This window comes from Trachemys scripta, chromosome 1, assembly GCF_013100865.1.
Source record: "Trachemys scripta elegans isolate TJP31775 chromosome 1, CAS_Tse_1.0, whole genome shotgun sequence".
In the NCBI taxonomy this organism is placed as follows: Eukaryota; Metazoa; Chordata; order Testudines; family Emydidae; genus Trachemys; species Trachemys scripta.
This window is the reverse complement of record NC_048298.1, coordinates 92,312,501-92,335,192: the sequence shown is the minus strand read 5'-3', so window position 1 is coordinate 92,335,192 and position 22,692 is coordinate 92,312,501. Positions and strand designations below refer to the sequence as shown.

The window sequence follows — 22,692 nt, the reverse complement described above, 5'->3', positions numbered from 1 at the left end:
GAAATCGCAAAATCCTGCTTGAAACGGAATTTCTGTTCTCCGCACAGCTCTGCTCAGGAACCTGGCAGCTCCCCGACAGTAGGTGTCCCGGGCCAGACCAGGATAGGTACAGCATTAGCTCCTTTGTGGAACATGAGGGGAGGGATTAAGATGGCAAGTCTGGCTGTGTGCTCCCCAGCTGCGGTCCGAGGGGCAGGGGGAGTAGCTGGATTTGGGAGGAGGCCTGCAGAGCTGGGGAAACATGATGTCCCGAGATGGTCGGGCTGGACCCCCATTAAATTGCCCTTCCCTGGCCCCCCAGAACGTCCTCACTCATAGCCTGGGTGTGCTCTTCCCCCAGGGGATCCAGTACTTGACCGAGCACAAGGTGCTGACCTCAGACTTGCGAGAGATCGCCAGGTTCCTCTACAAGGGAGAAGGCCTGAACAAGACAGCCATCGGGGATTACCTGGGAGAGAGGTGAGCCTCCCCTAGCTGATCTAACTCTCTTAGGCCTTGTCTACAGTGGGGGTTAGACCCAATTTCAGCCGCCAGTGTAGCTGAACTGTAGCAGCCCCTAGCATAGACAGGCAGAGCTGCTACTTGCACTGGGGGAGCTCGGCCCTGCTTGAAAGGGAGATAAGTCGTGTCTAGCTCCGCTTCCGGCTGGTTACCCTGCAGGTGCAAGGGGTTAGCACTGGGGCAGCTGCACTGGTTGCTGATGGCTGTACTTGGGGCGAACCCCCGGTGCAGACAAGGCATCAGTGTAACAACGTTGCCAAAGGTCCTGGTGTCTTTTCATGGGGGGAAAGGGAGCTAGATTTGAAAAGCAGGGAGAGGGCGTGTGCAGAGATGTTCCTGGGGGAATCAAAGCTCTGAGGGGTCTGAGCCCAGCTCTGCTCTAGGTCACATAGTAAGGCTGCATCATAAAGCACCGAGTCACAGTCTCCTTCTCTCCCCACACCCTCCCACTCGGCCCTGTTTCCTCTACCAGGGACCCAGTGAACCTGCAGATCCTTCAGGCCTTTGTGGAATGCCACCCGTTCGCCAACCTCAACCTGGTGCAGGCACTAAGGTGAGTGAGCATCCGGACAGAGCGCAGCAGAGGCCTGGGAGTGGGTGCTCAGCCTGGCTGAAAAAGGCAAGTGAACGCATGCCAGAGGGCACGGGGCTAGGGAGACAGCTCAGAGCCAGGACAGAGCTTCCCAAGCATTCATCTGGGAGGGGACCCCCGCCCCCATTTTCATACTTGGGTGTCCGACTGCACCAATGCAGGGAAGCCACTTCCCAGGGCGGTGTGCCATTGCAGTGCGGTGCGTTGGGGAGCGTGACCCCCATTTCCCTGGGGGGCATCTTGCTGCAGTTCCGTGTTAGGGAAGAATCACCTATATGTCATAGGAGTGCATCCTCTCTTTCATAGGTTGGCCCCCCTTCTTCCTCCTGGGGTGTCCCAGCATGGGGGGGAGAGGACCTGCTATTTCCAGAGGTGTCCACGTGGGTAGTGTCCGTGTGCTGTGGGAGAGGGACACACCCTCCCACCCCGTTTCAAGGGCATCTCATTGAGCTCTCACATTGCCCATGCGGGCTTCTTGTCAGGCTCTTGTGCACTAGCAGCAGAGGGAGCCTGTGTCCTTGGGGGAGGCATCTCGTTTGAGGCTGTGCACTGGGGAGAGGGGTCCCCGTTTGCTAAGAGAGCATCGTGCTGGACGCCCATGTGGTGGGCAGAGAGGCCCGGGGCTCTGGAGCAGGTGTCCTGTCCTGCTCTCTTGTTTTGGGGGAGGGCCCCGTTTCTGAGGGACGGTGTCTAGTTGTTGCCCTAGGAGCTGAGGGAGGGTTCCCTGTTTCCCAGGCTGGGTGTCTCATTGGGTGCTGAGGGGAAAGCTGCCTGGGTCCTAGGCTGGGTGTCCCATTGCACCCGTCTTGGGAAGAAAGGGGCCCCTGTTACACATAAGGACGTCCTGTTGCCTTCCCTGTGTGGAGGGAGGACACCTGCATGTCCATGGGAGGAAGGAGGGCACCCCTGGGCATTAGGGGCATGAAGCCTGCCTGGCCATTGCATGACTCGCCCACGGGCCCGGTGTCCTTGCAGACAGTTCCTGTGGAGCTTCCGGCTGCCCGGGGAGGCCCAGAAGATTGATCGGATGATGGAGGCCTTCGCCAACTGGTACTGCCAGTGTAACCCAGGAGTCTTCCAGTCGACAGGTAGCTGCAGAGGAGGGGAGTGGGAATGAGCTGCCAGATGTTTGCATGATCCACCACTCACAAAATGTAGTGTTTGAACAGTAGAGGCAGCACCTCCAGCTTTAGCTTCCCTTAGGTCAGGTGATTTGGCCCTGGTCCCATATCACTTCTGCCAGTTCCTACCTGTAGGTGGTTTTTCTAGAGACAAGGGACAATGCTGATCTCCATTCACTGACAGAAACCCACTGGGCCATGTCCACAGCTGGTGTGAACCCACTCAACTGCGGGAAAGCCAGTGGAGTCTACATGGATTGACCCCAGCTGGGGATCATTAATGATCTGGATGGTGGGATGGATTTCACCCTTAGCAAGTTCGTGGATGACACTAAGCTGGGGGGAGTGGTAGATACATTGGAGGTAGGGATAGGGTCCAGAGTGACCTAGACAAATTGGAGGATTGGGCCAAAAGAAATCTGATGAGGTTCAACAAGGACAAGTGCAGAGTCCTGCACTTAGGACGGAAGAATCCCATGCACTGCTACAGCCTGGGGACCGACTGGTTAAGTGGCAGTTCTGCAGAAAAGGACAAGGGGATTACAGTGAATGAGAAGCTGGATATGAGTCAACAGTGTGCCCTTGTTGCCAAGAAGGCTAACCACATATTGGGCTGCATTAGTAGATTGAGGGAAGTGATTATTCCCCTCTATTCGGCACTGGTCAGGCCACATCTGGAGTATTGTGTTCAGTTTTGGGCCCCCCCACTACAGAAAGGATGTGGACAAATTGGAGAGAGTCCAGTAGAAGGCAATGAAAATGTTTAGGGGGCTGGGGCACATGACTTATGAGGAGAGGCTGAGGGAACTGGGGTTATTTATTCTGCAGAAGAGAAGAGTGAGGGGGGATTTGATAGCAGCCTTCAACTCAGGGCCGGCTCCAGGCACCAGCGTAGCAAGCAGGTGCCTGGGGCGGCCAATGAAGAGGGGGGCGGCAGGTCCAGCTGTTCGGCGGCAATTCGGCGGTGGGGCTGTCACTCCCTCTCGGAGCGAAGGACCTGCCTCCGAATTGCTGCCAATCACGGCTTTTTTTTTTTTTTTTTTTTGGTGTGTGCTTGGGGTGTCAAAAACACTAGAGCCGGCCCTGCTTCAACTACCTGAAAGGGGGTTCCAAAGAGGATGGAGCTCGGCTGTTCTCAGTGGTACCAGATGACAGAACAAGGAGCAATGGTCTCAAGTTGCAGTGCGGGAGGTCTAGGTTGGATATTAGGAAACACTATTTCACTAGGAGGGCAGTGAAGCACTGGAATGGGTTACCTAGGGAGGTGGTGGAATCTCCATCCTTAGAGGTTTTTAAGGCCCAGCTTGACAAAACCCTGACTGGGATGCTTTAGTTGGTGTTTGTCCTGCTTTGAGCAGGGGGTTGGACTAGATGATCTCCTGAGGTCTCTTCCAAACCTAATCTTCTATGATTCTATGATCTAGCCCAAGTTTCTAGTCTCTTACCTACAAAAGGAGTTGCCGCTTGTTGTCTTGATTTCCCTTTTCCTCCCCGTTATCTCTGATCTCTTCTTCCTTCTTTCCCCTGGCCAATTTCCTCTTCTCCTCCTTCTTGCCACTCTCCTTCCTTTCCCCTCGTGTCACACTCCATCATCACTGTCCCTCTTCAGGCAGTTGGCTCCAGAAGCCCTATCAGCACCTGACACCTTAGGATAGTGGCTCCTGGTCATCTAACAGTGGCAGTGCTGTCAGTGATCTGCACTCAGATACATTGTAATGCCAACCCAACCATCCTGTCCCAGCAGCGAAAAAGCCTGTCACCACCATCAGGCTTGTGTCTCCGGCCCACAGCTCCACTCTCTGGAATGATAGGCCCAGGCCACCCCTCTGTCCATGTATTCCTAGTTCCCACCTGTCATGCTTCACGTTCCAGCATTTCATGTGGGTTGTGATGGGCACAAAAACTGTGTCCCGGTGACTGTGTCCTCCCGCCGCTGTCCTAAATCAGCATCTGTGCCGGAGGTCAGACAGTGGTTCTCAACCGATTTACCATTGTGGGCCGCATCCAATACTATCTGTATGGCCCTGAGGATGTCACATGACCCACAGCTGTGTGCTGATGGCCGCAAGTTGAGAACCACTCGTGATCACAATGGTCCCTTCTGACCGTAATGTCTATGAGCATCGACAGCCACCTGTCTTAAATCAGCGCCGTCACATAATGGTGCAAGGTTAAGGAGGCAAATAAATGTCACCCCCTCCACCTGGGACTTGTGTTCCCTCCACACGCACGATGCTGGCCCTTGACAGGCCCCGTGTACCAGCCATCAGACCCCAGTGGGGTGTGCACCCTCCCCCGCTTTCCAAGGGCTCCATGGGATCCAAGCGCTCAGTACTGGAGCCCAAAGGAACAGGCAATCCGAGGGACAGCAAAGGGAGACAGCCTCCTCCCACTGCAGGGGGAACCGTTTCTAGAGCCTCAATGGGAACAGGGAAACCTCCCACCCACCTCCCCCCAGAACCCCAGGGGCACGGTTCCCCCTGCAGGGGTGTCTGGCGTGGCGATGCTGCCAGTCACCCACACCCCTCTGCACTCTCTCGCTTGCTGGCAGATACGTGCTACGTGCTCTCCTTCTCCGTCATCATGCTGAACACCAGCCTGCACAACCCCAACGTGAAGGACAAGCCCCCCTTCGAGAGGTTCGTGGCCATGAACCGAGGCATCAACAATGGAGGGGACCTGCCTGAAGAGCTCCTGCGGGTAAGTGCTCCTGCCTGCTTGCCTGGCCTGCTGCCGGGTGCTGAGCTGGGAGAAATACCCGACCCAGCCAAAGGCATCATCGATACGTCTCCCTAAGGCATCGCGCTGATTTCTGGGCGGTCCCTTCCTGGAGCATCCATGGTCCCCATGAGTGGGAAAGTCCAAGTATTCCTCCCTCCTCCGTGGCTCTGAGAGTGCAAGGAGACAAAGGCCTGCTAGGCCCAAGGTATATCACCCCACAAGCTTATCAGGTGTCTGGTTTTTTACAAGAACCATTAAAAGTCCGGTTGGCAGCACAGCCGGACTAAGGCAGACTCCCTGTCTACCGTGGCTCCACACGGCTCCCGGAAGCAGCCGGTATGTCCCACCCCGGCTCCTAGGCGTAGGGGCAGCCAGGGGACTCTGCACGCTGCCCTCACTCCAAGCACCAGCTCCACAGCTCCCGTTGGCCGGGAACCACGCGGCCAATGGGATCTGCGGGGGCGGCGCCTGCAGACAGGGCAGCGCACAGAGCCGCCTGGCTGCGCCTCCACATAGGAGATGTAGGGAGGACTTGCCGCTGCTTCCGGGAGCTGCCTGAGGTAAGTGTCGCCCGGAGCCTGTCGCCCTCATCCACCCCACACTCCACCCCGCTGCCCCAACCCTGATCCCCCTCCTGCCCTCCAAACCCCTCGATCCCAGCCTGAAGCACTCTCCTGCACCCCAAACCCCTCATCCCCAGCCCCACCCCAGAGTTTGCATCCCCAGCTGGAGCCCTCACCCCCTGCACCCCACCTCCCTGCCCCATCCCAGAGCCCCCTACCGCACCCTGAACCCTTCATTTCTGGCCACACCCCAGAACCCACATCCCCAGCCGAGAGCCAGTACCCTCTCCCATACCCCAACCCCCTGCCTCAGCCCAGAGCCCCCTCCCATACTCTGCGTCCGAACCCCTCGGTTCCATCTCCCAGCACGGATCCCCTTCCTGCACCCCAAATCCCTCATCCCCGGCCCCACCCTGGAGCCCACACCCCCAGCCAGTGCCCTCACCCCCTCCCACACCCCAACCCCCTGAGTCAGGCTGTGAAAATGAGTGAGTGAGTGAGGGTGGGGAGAGCGAGCGACAGAGTGGGGGGGTGGAGTGAGCAGGGGCGGGGCCTCGAAGGAGGGGTGGGGAAGGACTGGCCTCAGAGGAGGGTCAGGGCAAAGGTGTTCGGTTTTGTGCGAGTAGAAAGTTGGCAACCTTAGTGACCCAGCTGCTGAGGAAGATGGAATAAGTGGACTCTCCCATACTGGGGTAGCAGGGGTGCTCCAGGAGCGGGGTGTGACAATGCGGTTCTGGTGGAACCCAACTGAGAGTGCCAACTCAGGACAAATTGCTCAAATAGGGCAGTTACAGCCCAAGGCTGGGGTTTTTTCCACCTCTAAGGCAAACCAAACCAGCCAGACTAAGAGGACTTCAGTCTCACCCCACTGGCTAACTGCAAGTCTCACAAGCAATCTCCTTAGACATTCCAGTTTCCCAGTATTACCACCAGTACCACTCGTTATGGGGACAAATGGTTATGAAAACCAATACCCCAGTAAAAGAAAAAGGTTCTCCTGATCCCAAAGGACCAAGCCCCAGACCCAGGTCAATATACAAATCAGATCTTACCCACAAATCACGCTGTTGCCAATCCTTTAGAATCTAAATCTAAAGGTTTATTCATAAAAGGAAAAAGATAGAGATGAGAGTTAGAATTGGTTAAATGGAATCAATTACATACAGTAATGGCAAAGTTCTTGGTTCAGGCTTGCAGCAGCGATGGAATAAACTGCAGGTTCAAATCAAGTCTCTGCAATACATCCCCCGCTGGGATGGGTCCTCAGTCCTTTGTTCAAAGCTTCAGCTTGTAGCAAAGTTCCTCCAGAGGTGTGAAGCAGGATTGAAGACAAGATGGAGATGAGGCATCAGCCTTATATAGTCTTTTCCAGGTGTAAGAACACCTTTGTTCTTACTGTGGAAAATTACAGCAACATGGAGTCTGGAGTCCATGGGCCAGTCCCTGCATACTTTGCTGAGTTACAAGGCGTATCTGCCTTTTCTCAATGGGTCCATTGTATAGCTGATGGTCCTTAATGGGCCATCAAGCAGGCTAGGCAGAGCTAATCTCAGCTTGTCTGGGATGTCACCCAGAAGCATAGCATAAATTTGCCATACAGACAGTACAGAGCCAATATTCATAACTTCGACTACAAAAGTGATACACACATATAGACAGCATAATCATAACCAGTAAACCATAACCTTGTCCTAGACACCCCATTTGACCCCCTTTATACAAGATTTGGGTGCCACTACAGGACCTTGGTTGCAACAATGATCTATATGGTCCCAGATTATATCAATAACGTCACACGGGGTATGGGTGTCTGGAAGATGAGAGAATGTGCTTTGGCCGGGGGACAGGGAAGGTACATTGGAGAGAGCCTGCCAATGTGGCCTTGCTGGCCAGGGTGTGCTGCAGACTAGGAGAGTGTGGGGCGGAGAGTGTGCGGTGTGTGTGTGTGTGTATGTAACAGAGAGAGAGAACGAATCTGTGAGGGTTGCGTGCGCCTTTGCGAGTGTGGTTAGCGGTGGGTGTGTCTGTTGGGGATGTGTGGGTGGTGTGCGTGTCTGCGAGTGTGTATCTGTGTGTGGGGATGTCTGCCTTTGTCGGGCTGGGTCTTTTAATGGGCCTAATGGAGCGAGGCACCCAACGCCCAGCAACCTGCCAAGAGAGCTGGGCACCTGACTCCCTTAACCCCAGCCTTTGTCTGTAAGCTGCTCTGGGCATGGTGTGTGTACATCTGGGGCATCAAGATGCTGCTGCTGTTGCTGCTGCTGCTGCTGCTGATGATGATGATGATGATGTCATTGTGGGCCAAATTCTGACCCCCTTACTCACACTGAGTAGCACCCAGGAACATCCCCATTGACTCCCGGGGAACGACTCGCGGCGTAAGGTGCTGACGTGAATAAGGGTCTCAGAGCCTGGCTCTGCGATTGCCATGTGTCTTCGCTGAGGGGCGTTTGCTCAAAGAAGGACTCTGGCGTCTCTTTCTGCACACGTCGTGCTATTTGTAGCTCAGGTTTCTCTGATCCCAAATGGCCTTGTGCCCCTGGCCTCAGCCTCGGAAAGTCTCAAGGGATTTATTTTACCTGGTGAATTCCTGTATTGCCCGGGGGCCATTCTCCCTCTCGCTAGGCCTCCCTCTGCTGAGGATCCTGGTGGCACCCCCTGCAGGTTCACCCTCTGGCTCACTTGGCAGTATCAGTACTCAGACCAGACGGGGATCTGTACTTACGAAAGGGAGTCGTTAGGCTTGGGCAAGGAAGAGCCTTAACGGCCAGGTTTCCAAAAGAGCAGAGCAGCACCCCGTGGCCCTTGTTCAGGGGCCTAAATGGGGGCAGAAAGTCTAGCCCTAAGAGACCAAATGCTGCCGCTGGCCTGCATTGGCAGCCGCAAAGCAGTGTGTGCATACCCTGCTTCTCTCGTGCAATTCCCAGAGCTGTGGAGACCAGCCACCGCATGGCTGCGCCTCAGGGAAGGCAGCATGACAGCTCCTCCCTTCTCACACAATGCCCTACAGGGAAGGTTTAGAGCAGGGGTTCTCAAACTGGGGGTCGGGACCCCTCAGTGGGTCACGAGGTTATTACATGGGGGGTCACGAGCTGTCAGCCTCCACTCCAAACCCCGCTTTGCAGCCAGCATTTATAATGGTGTTAAATATATAAACAAGTGTTTTTAATTGATAAGGGGGGTCGCACTCAGAGGCTTGCTGTGTGAAAGGGGTCACCAGAGCAAAAGTCTGAGAACCACTGGTCTAGTGTCTCCTGCTCAGGTTTAGCCTGTGGAGAGGGGCCCTGCCCAGTGCCACAATTGTAACTCTTTCTTGGGGTGCCCAGAACTCTAAACCACTGTGTTAACCCCCCTGTCTGTCCACCTCACCAACAAACTCCTCAAGACACTGCCAGTCTTAACCTGTCCTTGCCGGTAACATTCAGTGAACCCGTTCTCAAGCCCCCAGGAAAAATGTTCCTCTGCAGCAACAAGTCCCAGCCCTGGATGCCCACAGAAATACCACGTCAGCTGGTGCCTCCAAAGAGACAGAATCCACACCAGCCAGCTGGCTCACTGAGGACACATTCTTCACCTTAATACACAGCACTGAGATGCAGCGGCGTATTACACTGCTCTACAGCCAAAATACTTCTGAAATAAATGTAGTCAAACTTTACTAATTCTGGGTCACTGAGAACGAAAATGCTGCTTAAAATTGTTGATTGGCTCTAGTTTTCAAGATATGCTATTGGGTCAGTATATACGACCCTTGACTTGGGAATGGTGGAGGATAAGTGAGTTATAAAGGGAAGGGATCTCAATTTAAACCAGAAATGACTAAAATACATCTTTGACTGGATCTATGAATAAATCTATGACTGGGTTTGGACAGTACTTGCTTTTTAGGCAAAACAATGAATGATGCAATCTGAAGCTGGTATTGCGTCATACATGATAGGAATTGCATCATGTTATTCCTAGAAGTCATGGATGATGCAATCATAATGAAGCTTACATCACTCTGCTGAACAAATTGCCCTATATCAGCTCTAGAAATCATACAGTGTCGTGCTCTCTTATTTGTCAGTGTTTGATTTTGCAAAGGGACACATTTCTGTTTAGCCAAAGTGAGCAGAGATGCCTCCTACTTGTGTGAACAGTGCAGATAACTTCTGCTATGTTTGTGGTGAAGTGACTTTTGCATCACAAAAGCGCAGTATAACCACTATGGTTAAGAAAGCCTATCACCTCTATTTTGGCTGCAAAATTGGAGATCAGGGCAAGAGGTGGGCCCCACACATATGCTGCAACACTTGTGCAACAAATCTTCGCCAGTGGTTGAACAGGAAAAGGAAATCTATGCCTTTTGCAGTGCCAATGATTTGGAGAGAGCCACCAGATCATACCAGCAATTGTTACTTCTGCATGGTGCCTCCAGTTGGGAAAGGTGTGTCAAAGAAGAAAAAGTGGACTGTGCATTATCCAAACATTCCATCAGCTATATGCCCAGTACCCCACGGAGAAGGACTGCCGGTTCCTGATGCACCAGAATCATTCTCACTTGAGTCAGACGAGGAAGAGGAAGAGGATGAAACTTCTGGTCCTGAACCATCAATGTCACAGGACCCACATTTTCTCCCATCCTCCTCCTCAGAACCACACCTCATAAGACAAGGTGAACTGAATGACCTTGTCAGGGATTTGGAACTACCCAAGAGTAAGGCAGAGCTGTTGGGCTCCAGACTACAGCAGTGGAATCTCCTGGCAGGTGATGTTAGGGTTTCCATGTTCCGTGACCGTCAAAAGGATCTTGTCCCATTCTTCTTCATGGAAGGTGATCTTGTAGCCTGCAACAACATCGATGGTGTGATGGCAGCCCTCAACATCGTTCACGATCCAGATGAGTGGAGACTGTTCATTGATTCATCGAAGACGAGTCTTAAAGCTGTTCTACTGCATAATGGCAGTGTTTTGCCATCAATTCCAGTTGGTCATGCAGTCCATATGAAGGAAACCTATGACAACATGAAAGAACTTTTGAGGTGCATAAACTATGACCAACATCAGTGGCAGCTTTGTGGCGATTTGAAGGTTGTTGCTCTCTTGCTTGGTCTGCAGACTGGATACACAAAGTACTGCTGTTTTCTCTGTGAATGGGATAGTCGTGCAAGAGATTCCCACTACATCAAGAAAGATTGGCCACTCCGACAGTCATTGGAGCCTGGGAGGAAAAGTGTTCAGCATCCACCACTTCTTGAATCAAGGAAGATTTTGTTACCACCCTTACACATCAAGCTGGGTCTGATGAAGAACTTTGTCAAGGCCATTGACAAAACACAAGCTTTCAAGTACCTCCGTGGAAAATTTCCAAGGTTAAGTGAAGCTAAGATAAAGGAAAGTGTCTTTGTTGGTCCTCAGATTCGTGAACTTCTTTGAGATGATGCATTTGACCATGCACTGCGTGGCAAGGAAAAGATGGCATGGAAAGCCTTCCAGTTAGTGGCAATACATTTTCTCGGCACCTCCTCAAGGCATACAAAAGCCTTGGTTGCAACATGTCACTAAAGATACATTTTTTGCACTCTCATCTAGACTTTTTTCCACCAAACTGCGGAGCAGTGAGCGACGAGCACGGCGAGCGATTTCACCAGGACATTGCAACAATGGAGAAACGCTATCAGGGCAAATGGAGCCCATCAATGCTTGCAGACTATTGCTGGACAGTGACAAGAGATGCTCCATTTAATGAATACAAGAGACAAGCCAAGAAGCGCCGAGTAGACACTGAATAGGACTAAACTATGTACATAATAGTTTTTTGCCTTTTGTTTCATAATCAATTTTATTTATATAACCTTTTTGCTGATTTTTAAAGTGTTACATAAACAGGACAGGTGCAATATTATCATGTAAAGCAACCATAAACACATGAAAAGACCTAGGTTTACAATTTATGATTAAAACTCTACTATCTACACAATATACATAGACATAAAATGTAAAAACTTAAATATCTTAGAAACAGTAGCCAATCAGTTGTTTTAATTGTCATATTTGAATTCAGCACATCAAAATACATAACAAATAGCACATTTTATCTCTGAAGCAGACGACTTCTCAAAAATTGTAGACCAGTGTTATCGCCTAGGCCGACAAGGCTTAGGCCTAGAGCGGCAAATTTGCAGGGGCAGCAAATTTGCTCGCGCCCCCTCCCCAACTCTGCCCCTTCCCCAAATCCCCAGCCTGCCTCCTCCCCCAGCCACACCGCACTTCCCTCCTTCCACCTCCCTCCCAGGCTTGCCGCATGAAAGCGCTGGGAGGGAGGGAGAAGCGAGTAGCGGCGCGCTTGGAGGAGGCGGAGCAGAGGTGAGCTGGGTCCCCGCAGGCGCAGGGAGTAACCCGGGTGTGGGGCCAGGAACTGCTTCCCGTCCCAGCTCACCTCTGCTCCACTGCCGCCATCCCCCGAGCATGCCGCAACTCCCCTTCTCCCTCCTCCCTCCCATGCGTGCCGCGCGAAAGCGCTGGGAGGAAGGGAGGAGAAGCGAGTAGAGAAGCGAGTAGCGGCGTGCTCGGGGGATAGCGGAGGTGAGCTGGGGCCGGCGGGCGCGGAGAGTAACTCTTAGGGAGGGGGCAGGGAACTGCTCCCTGCCCCAGCTCACCTCCACTCCACCTCCGCCATCCCCTGAGCGCACCACAACTCTTATTCTCCCCCCTCCCTCCCTCCCAGGCTTGCCGTGGAGGAGCGGAAGTGAACTGGCGCGTGGGGGTGTGGGGGGAGGCGGCAATTTTTTGAGGGCCTAGGGGCGGCAAATTCGCTAATCCGCCACTGCTGAGATGGTGTGTAGGCTTCACTGTGGTCCCGTGCTCACAACACCACACGTCGCCTGGGGAAGTGCATCAGCTACCGCTGGGAGTGGTGCGAGGAGCGCCAGGAGCTGGAAATCCGGGTGCCGCAGATCAGGTCCGACGACAACACCGTCGTTACCCTGAGGGCCAGGGGCTTGCTGGAGAGGACTCTGAAGGCCGCCATCCGCTCGCTGTACGCGGAAACCCTGAAGTGTAAACCGGACCAGGGTAAAGCCTTTGAGTTGACCAGCAAGTGGGACGCCAGCAACCACTTCCTCGAGGGGAGCAGCTTCACCCGTTTCGCCGACTGGCGGTTCATCCACCGTGCCCGGCTCAACTGCGTCCCGCTCAACGGAGCCGTCCGCCACATGAACCGAGACAAGCATTGCAGGAAGTGCAGCTACCCCAACGAGACCCTGCCCCACGTCCTGTGCAGCTGCAAACCCCACTCCAGAGCCTGGCAGCTGCGCCACAACGCCATCCAGAACCGCCTGGTGAAAGCCATTGCGCCACACCTGGGGGAGATCTCCGTGAACTGCACCATCCCCGGTACCAACAGCCAGTTACGACCTCACGTGGTCATCACCGACGAGGCCCAGAAAAAGATCATCCTCGTTGACGTCACGGTCTCCTTTGAGAACAGGACTCCGGCATTTTGCGAAGCCCGAGCTCGTAAGTTGGAAAAGTACGCCCCCCTGGCTGACACCCTGAGAGCGAAGGGCTATGAGGTGCAGATGGACGCCCTGATTGTCGGAGCCCTGGGCGCCTGGGACCCCTGCAACGAGCGTGTGCTGTGGACCTGCAGGATCAGTCGACAGTACGCACGTCTCATGCGGCGCCGCATGGTCTCAAATGCCATCCGATGGTCCAGGGACATCTACATCGAGCACATCACCGGCCACCGACAGTACCAGGAGGCGTGGGCCAGAATGACATCATTCTTCCACTACGAGAAAGGGACCAAATGACCTTCTCCGTTGGATCATATGAACTGGAACCATAAACTCCCTAAACATTAAATCTCACCAAATGAGGGTCAATCCATCCTCATCATCATATCCACTCATTATACTCCACACCCGAACACAACCACTCTATGAACTTCATACCCTCATATCTCAATGTCCGTACTTTGACCCATCAACCTTTGTGACGTTATTGATATAATCTGGGACCATATAGATCATTGTTGCAACCAAGGTCCTGTAGTGGCACGCAAATCTTGTATAAAGGGGGTCAAATGGGGTGTCTAAGACAAGGTTATGGTTTACTGGTTATGATTATGCTGTCTATATGTGTGTATCACTTTTGTAGTTGAAGTTATGAATATTGGCTCTATACTGTCTGTATTTCAAACTTATGCTGTGCTGCTGGGTGACATCCCAGACAAACTGGTGTTAGCTCTGCCTAGCCTGCTTGATGGCCCATTAAGGACCATCAGCTATACAATGGACCCATTGAGAGAAGGCAGATACGCCTTGTAACTCAGCAAAGTATGCAGGGACTGGCCCATGTGACTCCAGACTCCATTTTGCTGTAATTTTCCACAGTAAGAACAAAGAGGTGTTCTTACACCTGGAAAAGACTATATAAGGCTGATGCCTCATCTCCATCTTGTCTTCAATCCTGCTTCATACCTCTGGAGGAACTTTGCTACAAGCTGAAGCTTTGGACTGAGGACCCATCCCAGCGGGGGATGTATTCCAGAGACTTGATTTGAACCTGCAGTTTATTCCATCGCTGCTGCAAGCCTGAACCAAGAACTTTGCCATTACTGTATGTAATTGATTCCATTTAACCAATTCTAACTCTCATCTCTATCTTTTTCCTTTTATGAATAAACCTTTAGATTTTAGATTCTAAAGGATTGGCAACAGCGTGATTTGTGGGTAAGACCTGATTTGTCTATTGACCTGGGTCTGGGGCTTGGTCCTTTGGGATCAGGAGAACCTTTTTCTTTTACTGGGGTATTGGTTCTCATAACCATTTGTCCCCATAACGAGTGGCACTGGTGGGAACACTGGGAAACTGGAGTGTCTAAGGAGATTGCTTGTGAGACTTGCGGTTAGCCAGTGGGGTGAGACCGAAGTCCTCCTAGTCTGGCTGGTTTGGTTTGCCTTAGAGGTGGAAAAAACCCCAGCCTTGGGCTGTAACTGCCCTATTTGAGCAATTTGTCCTGAGTTGGCACTCTCAGTTGGGTTCCGCCAGAACCGCATTGTCACAACCTTTTACCCCCAATTGGGGATATTGCAGATTATGTATTCCTCATGCCATCTGATCTTAAGCCAAACTTTGCACCCTCGATAATCTGTATGTTATTCCCTGATAACCAGAAACTTCTATGCTCAAACTCTGTTCACAATTTTTTTAAAAAAAGAACAGGAGTACTTGTGGCACCTTAGAGACTAACAAATTTATTAGAGCATAAGCTTTCGTGGACTACAGCCCACTTCTTCGGATGCATATAGAGTGAAACATATATTGAGGAGATATATATACACACATATATACATATACATATACAGTAAGACAACTCCCACCTGTTCATGCTCTCTGAATGTGTGTATATATATCTCCTCAATATATGTTTCACTCTATATTCATCCGATGAAGTGGGCTGTAGCCCACGAAAGCTTATGCTCTAATAAATTTGTTAGTCTCTAAGGTGCCACAAGTACTCCTGTTCTTTTTGCGGATACAGACTAACATGGCTGCTACTCTGAAACCTGTCAATTTTTTTTAACATCATCTTAATAAAATTTTAAAGCCAAGCCCAAGTGTCTGAACACAGAACAGAGACTGAAGAGACCCGAAGCAGGAGGAAAAGAGATGGTTACAAACAACACAAAAAGCACACGTTTTCTAGTGACTCAAACTTAACCTTAGCAAGCAGCCATCTGCCTCAGCAGCTTTCACACCTCCATCAAGCTATCAGCGCCCCCAGCCCCTCCAGCAGGAGGACCCACCATTCACAGGGTCCCCTAAGTGATGGATAACAAAGGAGTCCCCTTGCTTCTTTTTATACTCCGTATAAATGTATTCTCCGAAAAGTAACCCCACGGCTCCTCTCCTCGGCTGCTTGTTCTTCGGGGTGCAGGTGACAAGGCCGCTCCTCATCCTCTGGTCAATTTGCTTTCTGGGTGGCTCGCTCACTTTGGATGCAAATGTACTTTCCTTGGCCTTTGCTTGTGATCAAGCCATGCTGTTGTCTCAGAGCGTGATCCATGCTGACAGGTAAAGCCACATTCCTTTCTCCAAGGCAGGCTTGCTCATCAGCTGCCTCCACAACATAGCGTAAGAACATATTGCCAGCGCCCATACACAACTCTTTATACACAACCCATACATACATCACACAATGATCTTCATGACCAGCGTGGCACCAGTTTTCATATGATACCTTACAAGACAGCATTTGGCTAAATATTCTGACAGCTGTGTGTTGGGTGTAGTGAGTTTTTCAGGCCTGCTGGGATTTATTGTTACATAACCACACGCCCTTTGCCGGTTGGCATCAGGGGGCTCGTACAGGCCATAGTGATTGTTTGGCACTCAGAACCCTGTATCGACTCTGTCCTGCTCACGACACCCACCCACCGACTCCAGCAGCAGCCCTGGCTTGATGTAGCACCCCTCAGCCCCACTCCTCCCTCAGTGGAAAGGGCTCAGCTTCCTGACAGTTGTTTGGAGGAAATTGCAGGAACCTTTTACTCAGAATTTTGCGTAATAAGTGATGTCAAGTAGCACAATGTCATACCCGTACAGGACGAGAAACCAGAATCCCCTCCCACAGCTGTGCAATGTACTGGGGTGTGCCTGGTAGCTCACACGTAGGTGTGTCTGCTTCTCATTGCTACCCTCTGCGCTTGTGCGTGGCCATGCAAAATAGCATGCTGTCCGCATGGGCATATGTGTGTGTGTGTGTGTGTGTACCCACACCTGATTGCTCACTTACAGGAGTGTTCTCCATTGAGTGTGTGTGCGTGCACATGTAACTAGGGCCTGTTTCGGCACAGGGATGTTGAACGCACACATACCACTCCCATTTTGTCCCTGTGAGATGAGCATTATGGGGTACCACGTAGCCTCAACCCCTGTCCATCCATATGTAGGGAATGTCAGTGAGTTAAGTCAGGTCACCCTATGCCAGTGTTTTCATTTCTCTCCCTCTTTCTCTGGGGCAGAATCTGTTCGAGAGCATCAAGAATGAGCCATTTTCCATCCCGGAGGATGATGGCAATGACCTCACGCACACTTTCTTCAACCCCAGCCGTGAGGGCTGGCTCCTTAAACTGGGTACGAAGCGCCTCCTTGTGCAGCTCACCACCATAAGCATCACCCCAAGAGTTTCCTATGCAACCCTGTGGAGGTCTGCAGCAGCCGCCCTTCCTTCTGCTGCCGCGGGTTGAGCCTGACCCCTGGTGTTCAAACGTACCGGCTGTTCTCTAACCAGCCCACGCCTGCACCTCCCAAAGCCAGTCTGCTGAGAAGGATGCCTCCCCTCCCCCCAGTTCTGAGCTGTGCCAGCTCCGGGGGTGCGTTCAGCATGGGGTGGAGGTTATATCCCTGGGCACTAATCTTCAGGGGGTGATTGTGAGGGGGAGCTGTCAGGGACTGACACATTTTGAATCTTGCTGCCCCTAGGAGGCCGGGTGAAGACCTGGAAGCGCCGTTGGTTCATTCTGACTGACAACTGCCTGTACTACTTTGAATACACCACGGTAAGGCTGCACTTCAGTCAAGGAGTTCTCTCCCAGGGGCTCTATATTTTCCAGGGGTAATGAGGGATGGGGATACACGCCACTCTGTCATCCCTGGACTGCAGTCAGACTGAGCCCTACCATTCCCACCCCCCGCCCCAAGCTATGACCCACAGCTGCCATTCCAGACTGATTAGAATCAACCATATGATACGTTCTGTCAGGCAGAACTCTGGCCAGCTATAGCCATGGGCACCAAGCTCCCCTTTGATTTGCTAGTGTGTTTGTGTTGGGAGCCTGCTTTGCCATAATGCTCTGGGGTGCATGCCAGGGCAATGGGGAGCAACACTTCATTGGTCTGGGCGCTGGGAGCATGTCAGACCCTCATACCTGCTTCTCGTTGGCTTCCAGGATAAAGAACCTCTGGGGATCATCCCCCTGGAGAATCTATCGGTTCGGAAAGTGGAAGACCCCAAAAAGCCAGTAAGTCTCCACCGTTTGGTACCGCGACAAGCATGTGTCGTCAGAGACGCTAGCAGGTTTATCTCCTCCGGCCCCGCTCAGCGGCATTGTCCCAGGCAGCACTCTGCTGTCTTGGAAGGCGGAGTGTCTGAACTGCCCCACCCCGGGACCCAGCCCCAGGCAGATTCTCTTTAAAGCACCACATGTGTGCAGGTGAGAAACACGGGATCAACAGCTGCAGAGACCAAACCCTCCCTTTACCTCCAAGACAGGGGCAGGCACAGCATGGGCAGCGGCAGGATAAACTTTCCACACACCTTAGCCCTGCTGATGTGCTTCAGGTCTGTCTAGGAGGGGCTGCCCCTATGGGTGGCAGGGGGAGTTCATTCCCCATAGCCTGCTCAGTGCTTGGCCTCTCTGCTGAGGTTGTCCTGGAGGTTGCAGTTCTAGTCTTTGTTACGCTGCTGTAGACCAGGAGTAATACATTAGTCAATGGCCCTTTACTTGGGTTGCACTGGTGGAAGATCAGTATCAAACTCAGTACGTTTGAGTTGCCTATTAGCAGTCCTGTCCCTCTCTATAGCAGCTCTGGGTACACTGGAGCAGGGGCTGGAACAAGACCTGATTGCTCAAGGCACAGGGGTCTTGACTTCAGGCCAGGAAGTTATGGTTCTGTTAGAGCTGGGTGGAAAAATTCCAGTGAAGTTTTTCATGGGAATTTGCCAATTAGTTGAAATTGAAACATTCTGTGGCGATGGTTCAATATGGACAGAGTTCCTCCAGAAACCAGACAGCTTTCAAAACCTGCCTGGCATCCTGCCAGCTCACCCACCCAGCACCTCTCCAGCTCACTTGGTGGGCAGACTGTCTCAGAGTTAGGGACCCCGGGCTTTCCCTTTCATGGGCACTGCTGAAATGTTTTGGTTTTGTTCTGAGTTTGAATGGAACCAGATTTTGAAATATTGGAATCCTCCACAAAACGAAACGACCTTTCTCTGCCCAGCTCTAGATTTGGTTCCTTCATCAGGAGTTTGTGCCACACCATACTGTGCTACTTTGGAGGAAGTGTATAAACTGGCCTGCGGCAAGTTTAGGCTTGAAATTAGATGAAGGTTTCTTACCATCAGAGGAGTGACGTTCTGGAACAGCCTTCCAAGCAGTGGGGGCAAAAAACCTAACTGGCTTCAAGACTGAGCTTTAGGGGGCAGGGGGGATGGTATGACGGGACTGTCTACAATGGCATGTAGCCAATCTGCGACTGCTAGCCGCAAATAACTCCAATGGCTGGTGATGGGACACTAGATGGGGAGGGCTCTGAGCTATTACAGTGGATTCTTTCACGGGTGTCTGCCTGGTGGGCCTTGCTTGGTGTCCAACTGATCTCCATATTTGGGGTCAGGAAGGAATTTTCCCCCGGGTCAGATTGGCAGAGACCTTGGGGGTTTTTCACCTTCCTCTGCAGCATAGGGCAGGGGTCACTTGCAGGTTTAAACTAGTGTAAATGATGGATTTTCTGTAATTTGAAGTCTTTAAAGCATGATTTGGGGACTCCAGTAACTCAGCCAGAGGTTAGGGGTCCATTACAGGAGTGGGTGAGCAAAGTTCTGTGGCCTGCAATGTGCAGGAGGTCAGAATTGATGATCATGATGGTCCCTTCTGGACTTAAAGTCTATGAGTAAGAAATAGTGCTGTGCTGTTAGAGAGGTTCCCCAAGAAAGCTTACCTCAACCTGCCCCCCTTTCTGTCTGTCCCTTGTGCATAGCTGGTTGCAGTATGACAGATGATGCTGTCCTGTCAGAGGTGCCCAAAAGCTGTTAGGCAGTGTTCCTGTATGACTGTCTCTGGTAGGCTGCTTGGGGTGCAGCGCAAACCACAGGGTGTTTTCCAGAGTCTCGGCCATTGTTCTCTCTCTCTGTAAAGCATGGTTTGGTGGTCACAATGGTGCAGGAGTCACTGAGTGCAGAGTGTTGTGGTTTTTACTTTGAAGTCTGAGCTACTGGCATCTAACTCAACAGTGCTGAGATCCCCAGAGCATGACAGGCAAAGTCCTGGCCCCAGTTCAGGAACAGACAAGCCCACTGCCACCTCTGCAAACTCCCTTAGCGTGACCTCCCAAAGCTGGGCCCCTGGAACAATGGACTTACTGCCTGACTCCCTCCACGTCTCTCCCTGCAGAACTGCTTCGAGCTCTTCAATCCCAACTGCAAGGGGCAGAAGATCAAAGCCTGCAAGACAGATGGGGATGGGAAGGTGGTAGAAGGCAAGCACCAGTCCTACAAGATCTCGGCAGCCACGCCAGAGGAGCGCAACCTGTGGATTGAGGCGATACGGTGAGGGGACGGGCCCTGAGGGAGACGAGAGGATTCCCCCAGGCAGGGTGAAATGGGGTGGAATGAGCTCAGGTCAGGGGAGACATGGCACTAGCAGAGGCCAGAGCTGCCTGTGGTGTGCCGGCAGGCAGAGAGGTGAATGGCAATGCTGTGCCAGCATGCAGAGCTGGAGGCCTCACCTTGCCTCTTTGGGGCACTTGGGCAGCAGCTATTTCACATGCAAGGGAGCAGAGGGGCATCACCCCTGGGGAGATAAATGTTCACACCTGTGGGCATCCCTGACCCCCTTGCCTCTCCACCCCTATGGCTCCAGTGCATTAGCCATCTAGGGCCTGGAGGCCCTTGCAGTGAATCTTCAGGCTCCTCCTCTGGCCTGCAAAGCCTGACTCTACACTAGTTGGAGGTGCCGGGTGCTGCTGAGGGGCCTGCAGATCCCCTGTTCGGGGGAGGGAGATGGTCCATTGTTTGCAGGTTCAGAGAGACCCTTGTGGCTTTCCATGTCGTTTCCCAGCCCTGAATCTCTCTCTCGTTCCTCCTCTATCCAGGACCAGCATCACCCAGGATCCCTTCTATGACTTGGTCTCAGCCCGTAAGAAAAAGATCGCCAGCAAAAACTGAGCCAGCTGCCGGCCCACTCGTTGCTGCCCAGATGATCTTTAATCACTGGGCCATATCCTCCCCCACTGGGCTCTACCAGCAAAGGACGCTCAGGAGCAGCACCTTCCCCTACCTCCTGACTGGTCAGAAGGTGACTGACAGGATGGCAAGCCCCATTTGGCTCCTCCCTTTCCAATCCGGGAGTTCAATTCTGAAGGGGAGTAGGTTGATGCGGACGTGGATCTGGAGGCCGGGACAATGGGCACAGCCTCTCCCGCACTTGAACTGACAGAGGCTCTATGACAAGACATAGCCTTATGTACACCTCACACTGGCCTCCTCACGTTGGACAGGCTGCAGGGGTCTCCAGCCCCCAGACTTGGCCAGGACAGTCCTGCAGACGTCTGGTTTCTCAGACTCCCTCCCCAGCCACTGAGCTGGGCAGCAGGCCTGCGGGCTCTTCTGGGGGAATCCCAAGAAGGTTTCCTCCCCCCAGGATTTCCTCCCCACAGGCCAGCAGCAGACTTCAAGAGCCAGCTGCAGCTCTTCTACGCAAGTAAACCTGAGAAGTGAGAGGCCTGTGACCATGAAGAGGTCGTCACTGGGGTTAAGAACCCCAGTGTGAAACCAGAGCCCAAGGGACATGACCCCGTGCACCGGGGAGCCCTCTCTGCACCAAGTCATTCCAGGGTCCCCCACACTGTGCCCCTGAAGACAGCATTAATAGTTTGGAGTCCCCAATGTGTATATATGTGAACATTGACAATGGGTTGCAGGAAGCCAAGATGGTTTCGTGGGGACAAGGAGAAATGGTGCCCTTTGGTACTGTACTGTTGGGCCAGGGTAACCGCTTTGCTCTTCTACCTCCCAAGTCTCTCATACTCAGGGCCTGGCAAACAGGTTTCTGTGAGGGGCTGAGGCTCTGGAGAGAAGCCTTAGTGTGGATCTTCAGGGTCTTCTCCCAGCCTGCAGCGCTCCCAGGGGTCACTCAGCTGCACCGTTTCAGGCCAGAAGCAGGGAGAGCAGGGAATGCCCAGCACATACAGTGCCCTAGGGTTTTGAACTCTGGTCTCTTGTGTAAAAACCCCAAACAAGCCGCAGGGTGGAATGATCATTAAAAGATAAGAATTGCACAGACGATATCAAAGGATGTCACATTGCCTTCTTTAGAAAGCTGCACGCCCAGGGTGATGATTCAGCGCAGTATCGGGACACGGAAAGGCACTGAGTAGCTGGATGCAGGCGGGAGGGGCGCGGTGAGCATGGTAACAGGCCAGGGGAGAAGTGGCAGGGAGCCATGGAAGACAATGATGCCCACTGGGAGAGGTCCCTACAAGCCGGGAGATGGTAGGTAGGAGGGGAATTGCAGGTTAGAATCATACATGCTCCCAACCCTGTAGTTTGCAGGGCCCCTGCATCTCTTCCTCCCTCCTACCAACCCCGTTTTCTGACCTCTCCCTGGCTCCTTGCTGTGCCTTCCTTCCTCCCCCTTTCCTCCTGCAGGGGGCTCTGTCCACCAGGAAATCTGCAGCAAGCCCAGCGCTGCCAGATTAGTTATTTTGCCGATGCACCAGGGATGGGGAATTAATTTCAAGAGTCAGGGACTGTATCTCGGAGTCGAAGCACGCGCTCACCCACGAGAAGGAACGTGAAGGTTTTTGTCTGGTTTCTTTTATTAATGTCTCCGGGATTGAACCTCCGAGTCTCTCATCTGTAGGGGCTCCAGTGGGGGAAGGCTGGATCATGGGGGGCAGGGGTGGGGTGGGGTAGGAGGGAGGGGCTTAGAATCTTGCCCTCAGCTGGGAACTTCTCCAAAAATCCTCTGTGAATTTTAAAAGATGCCACCAGCTTCCCAGCCTTGCCCAGAAGAAGAGATTCTGCGGATCGTTTTCAGGCCTTGTGCCCCAAGACCTGCCATATTCCACTCCAGGGGCCACAGGGCTCCAGTTCAGGTTCTGCCCTTCCTCCCGGGGGCATGGACCCAGAGTCCAGTGCAGAAATCTCGTGCAGGGCTCTTATCTCAGTCCTCCTTTGGTTAGCTTCTGCAGTTCCCCTTGGATTGCCCCCCATGCGCGCCAGAGCAGGATTATTTCGGGGTGGAGGAGGGCGAGAAGGGCAATGGGTGGGTAACACGAAAGGCGATGGAGTAGGCAGTTATTCAACTCATCCATCCAACTCATCCAGCGAGACAGGAATGGAGGTAGTGGGTTTCCCTTCTCCAGGGGGTTGAGGAGGGGAGGACAGGGGGCAGAGTTTGTCATCCTTCCAAGGCTCCAG

At 52.7% G+C, this 22,692-nt stretch overlaps 1 protein-coding gene across 1 annotated transcript in view; it reads left to right on the top strand.

Moving 5' to 3' along the window:
• The window catches only part of CYTH4 (cytohesin 4), a 36,253-nt gene extending 14,702 nt beyond the window's left edge, over positions 1-21,551 (top strand). The window contains exons 5-13 of the mRNA XM_034777197.1: positions 341-459; positions 974-1,054; positions 2,069-2,181; positions 4,766-4,914; positions 16,511-16,622; positions 16,971-17,047; positions 17,438-17,509; positions 19,664-19,818; positions 20,364-21,551. Coding sequence (XP_034633088.1) covers positions 341-459; positions 974-1,054; positions 2,069-2,181; positions 4,766-4,914; positions 16,511-16,622; positions 16,971-17,047; positions 17,438-17,509; positions 19,664-19,818; positions 20,364-20,436 — 951 coding nt within the window. The 3' untranslated portion in view covers positions 20,437-21,551. The remainder of the gene's footprint in view (positions 1-340; positions 460-973; positions 1,055-2,068; positions 2,182-4,765; positions 4,915-16,510; positions 16,623-16,970; positions 17,048-17,437; positions 17,510-19,663; positions 19,819-20,363) is intronic.
• The last annotated feature ends 1,141 nt before the right edge of the window (positions 21,552-22,692 follow it).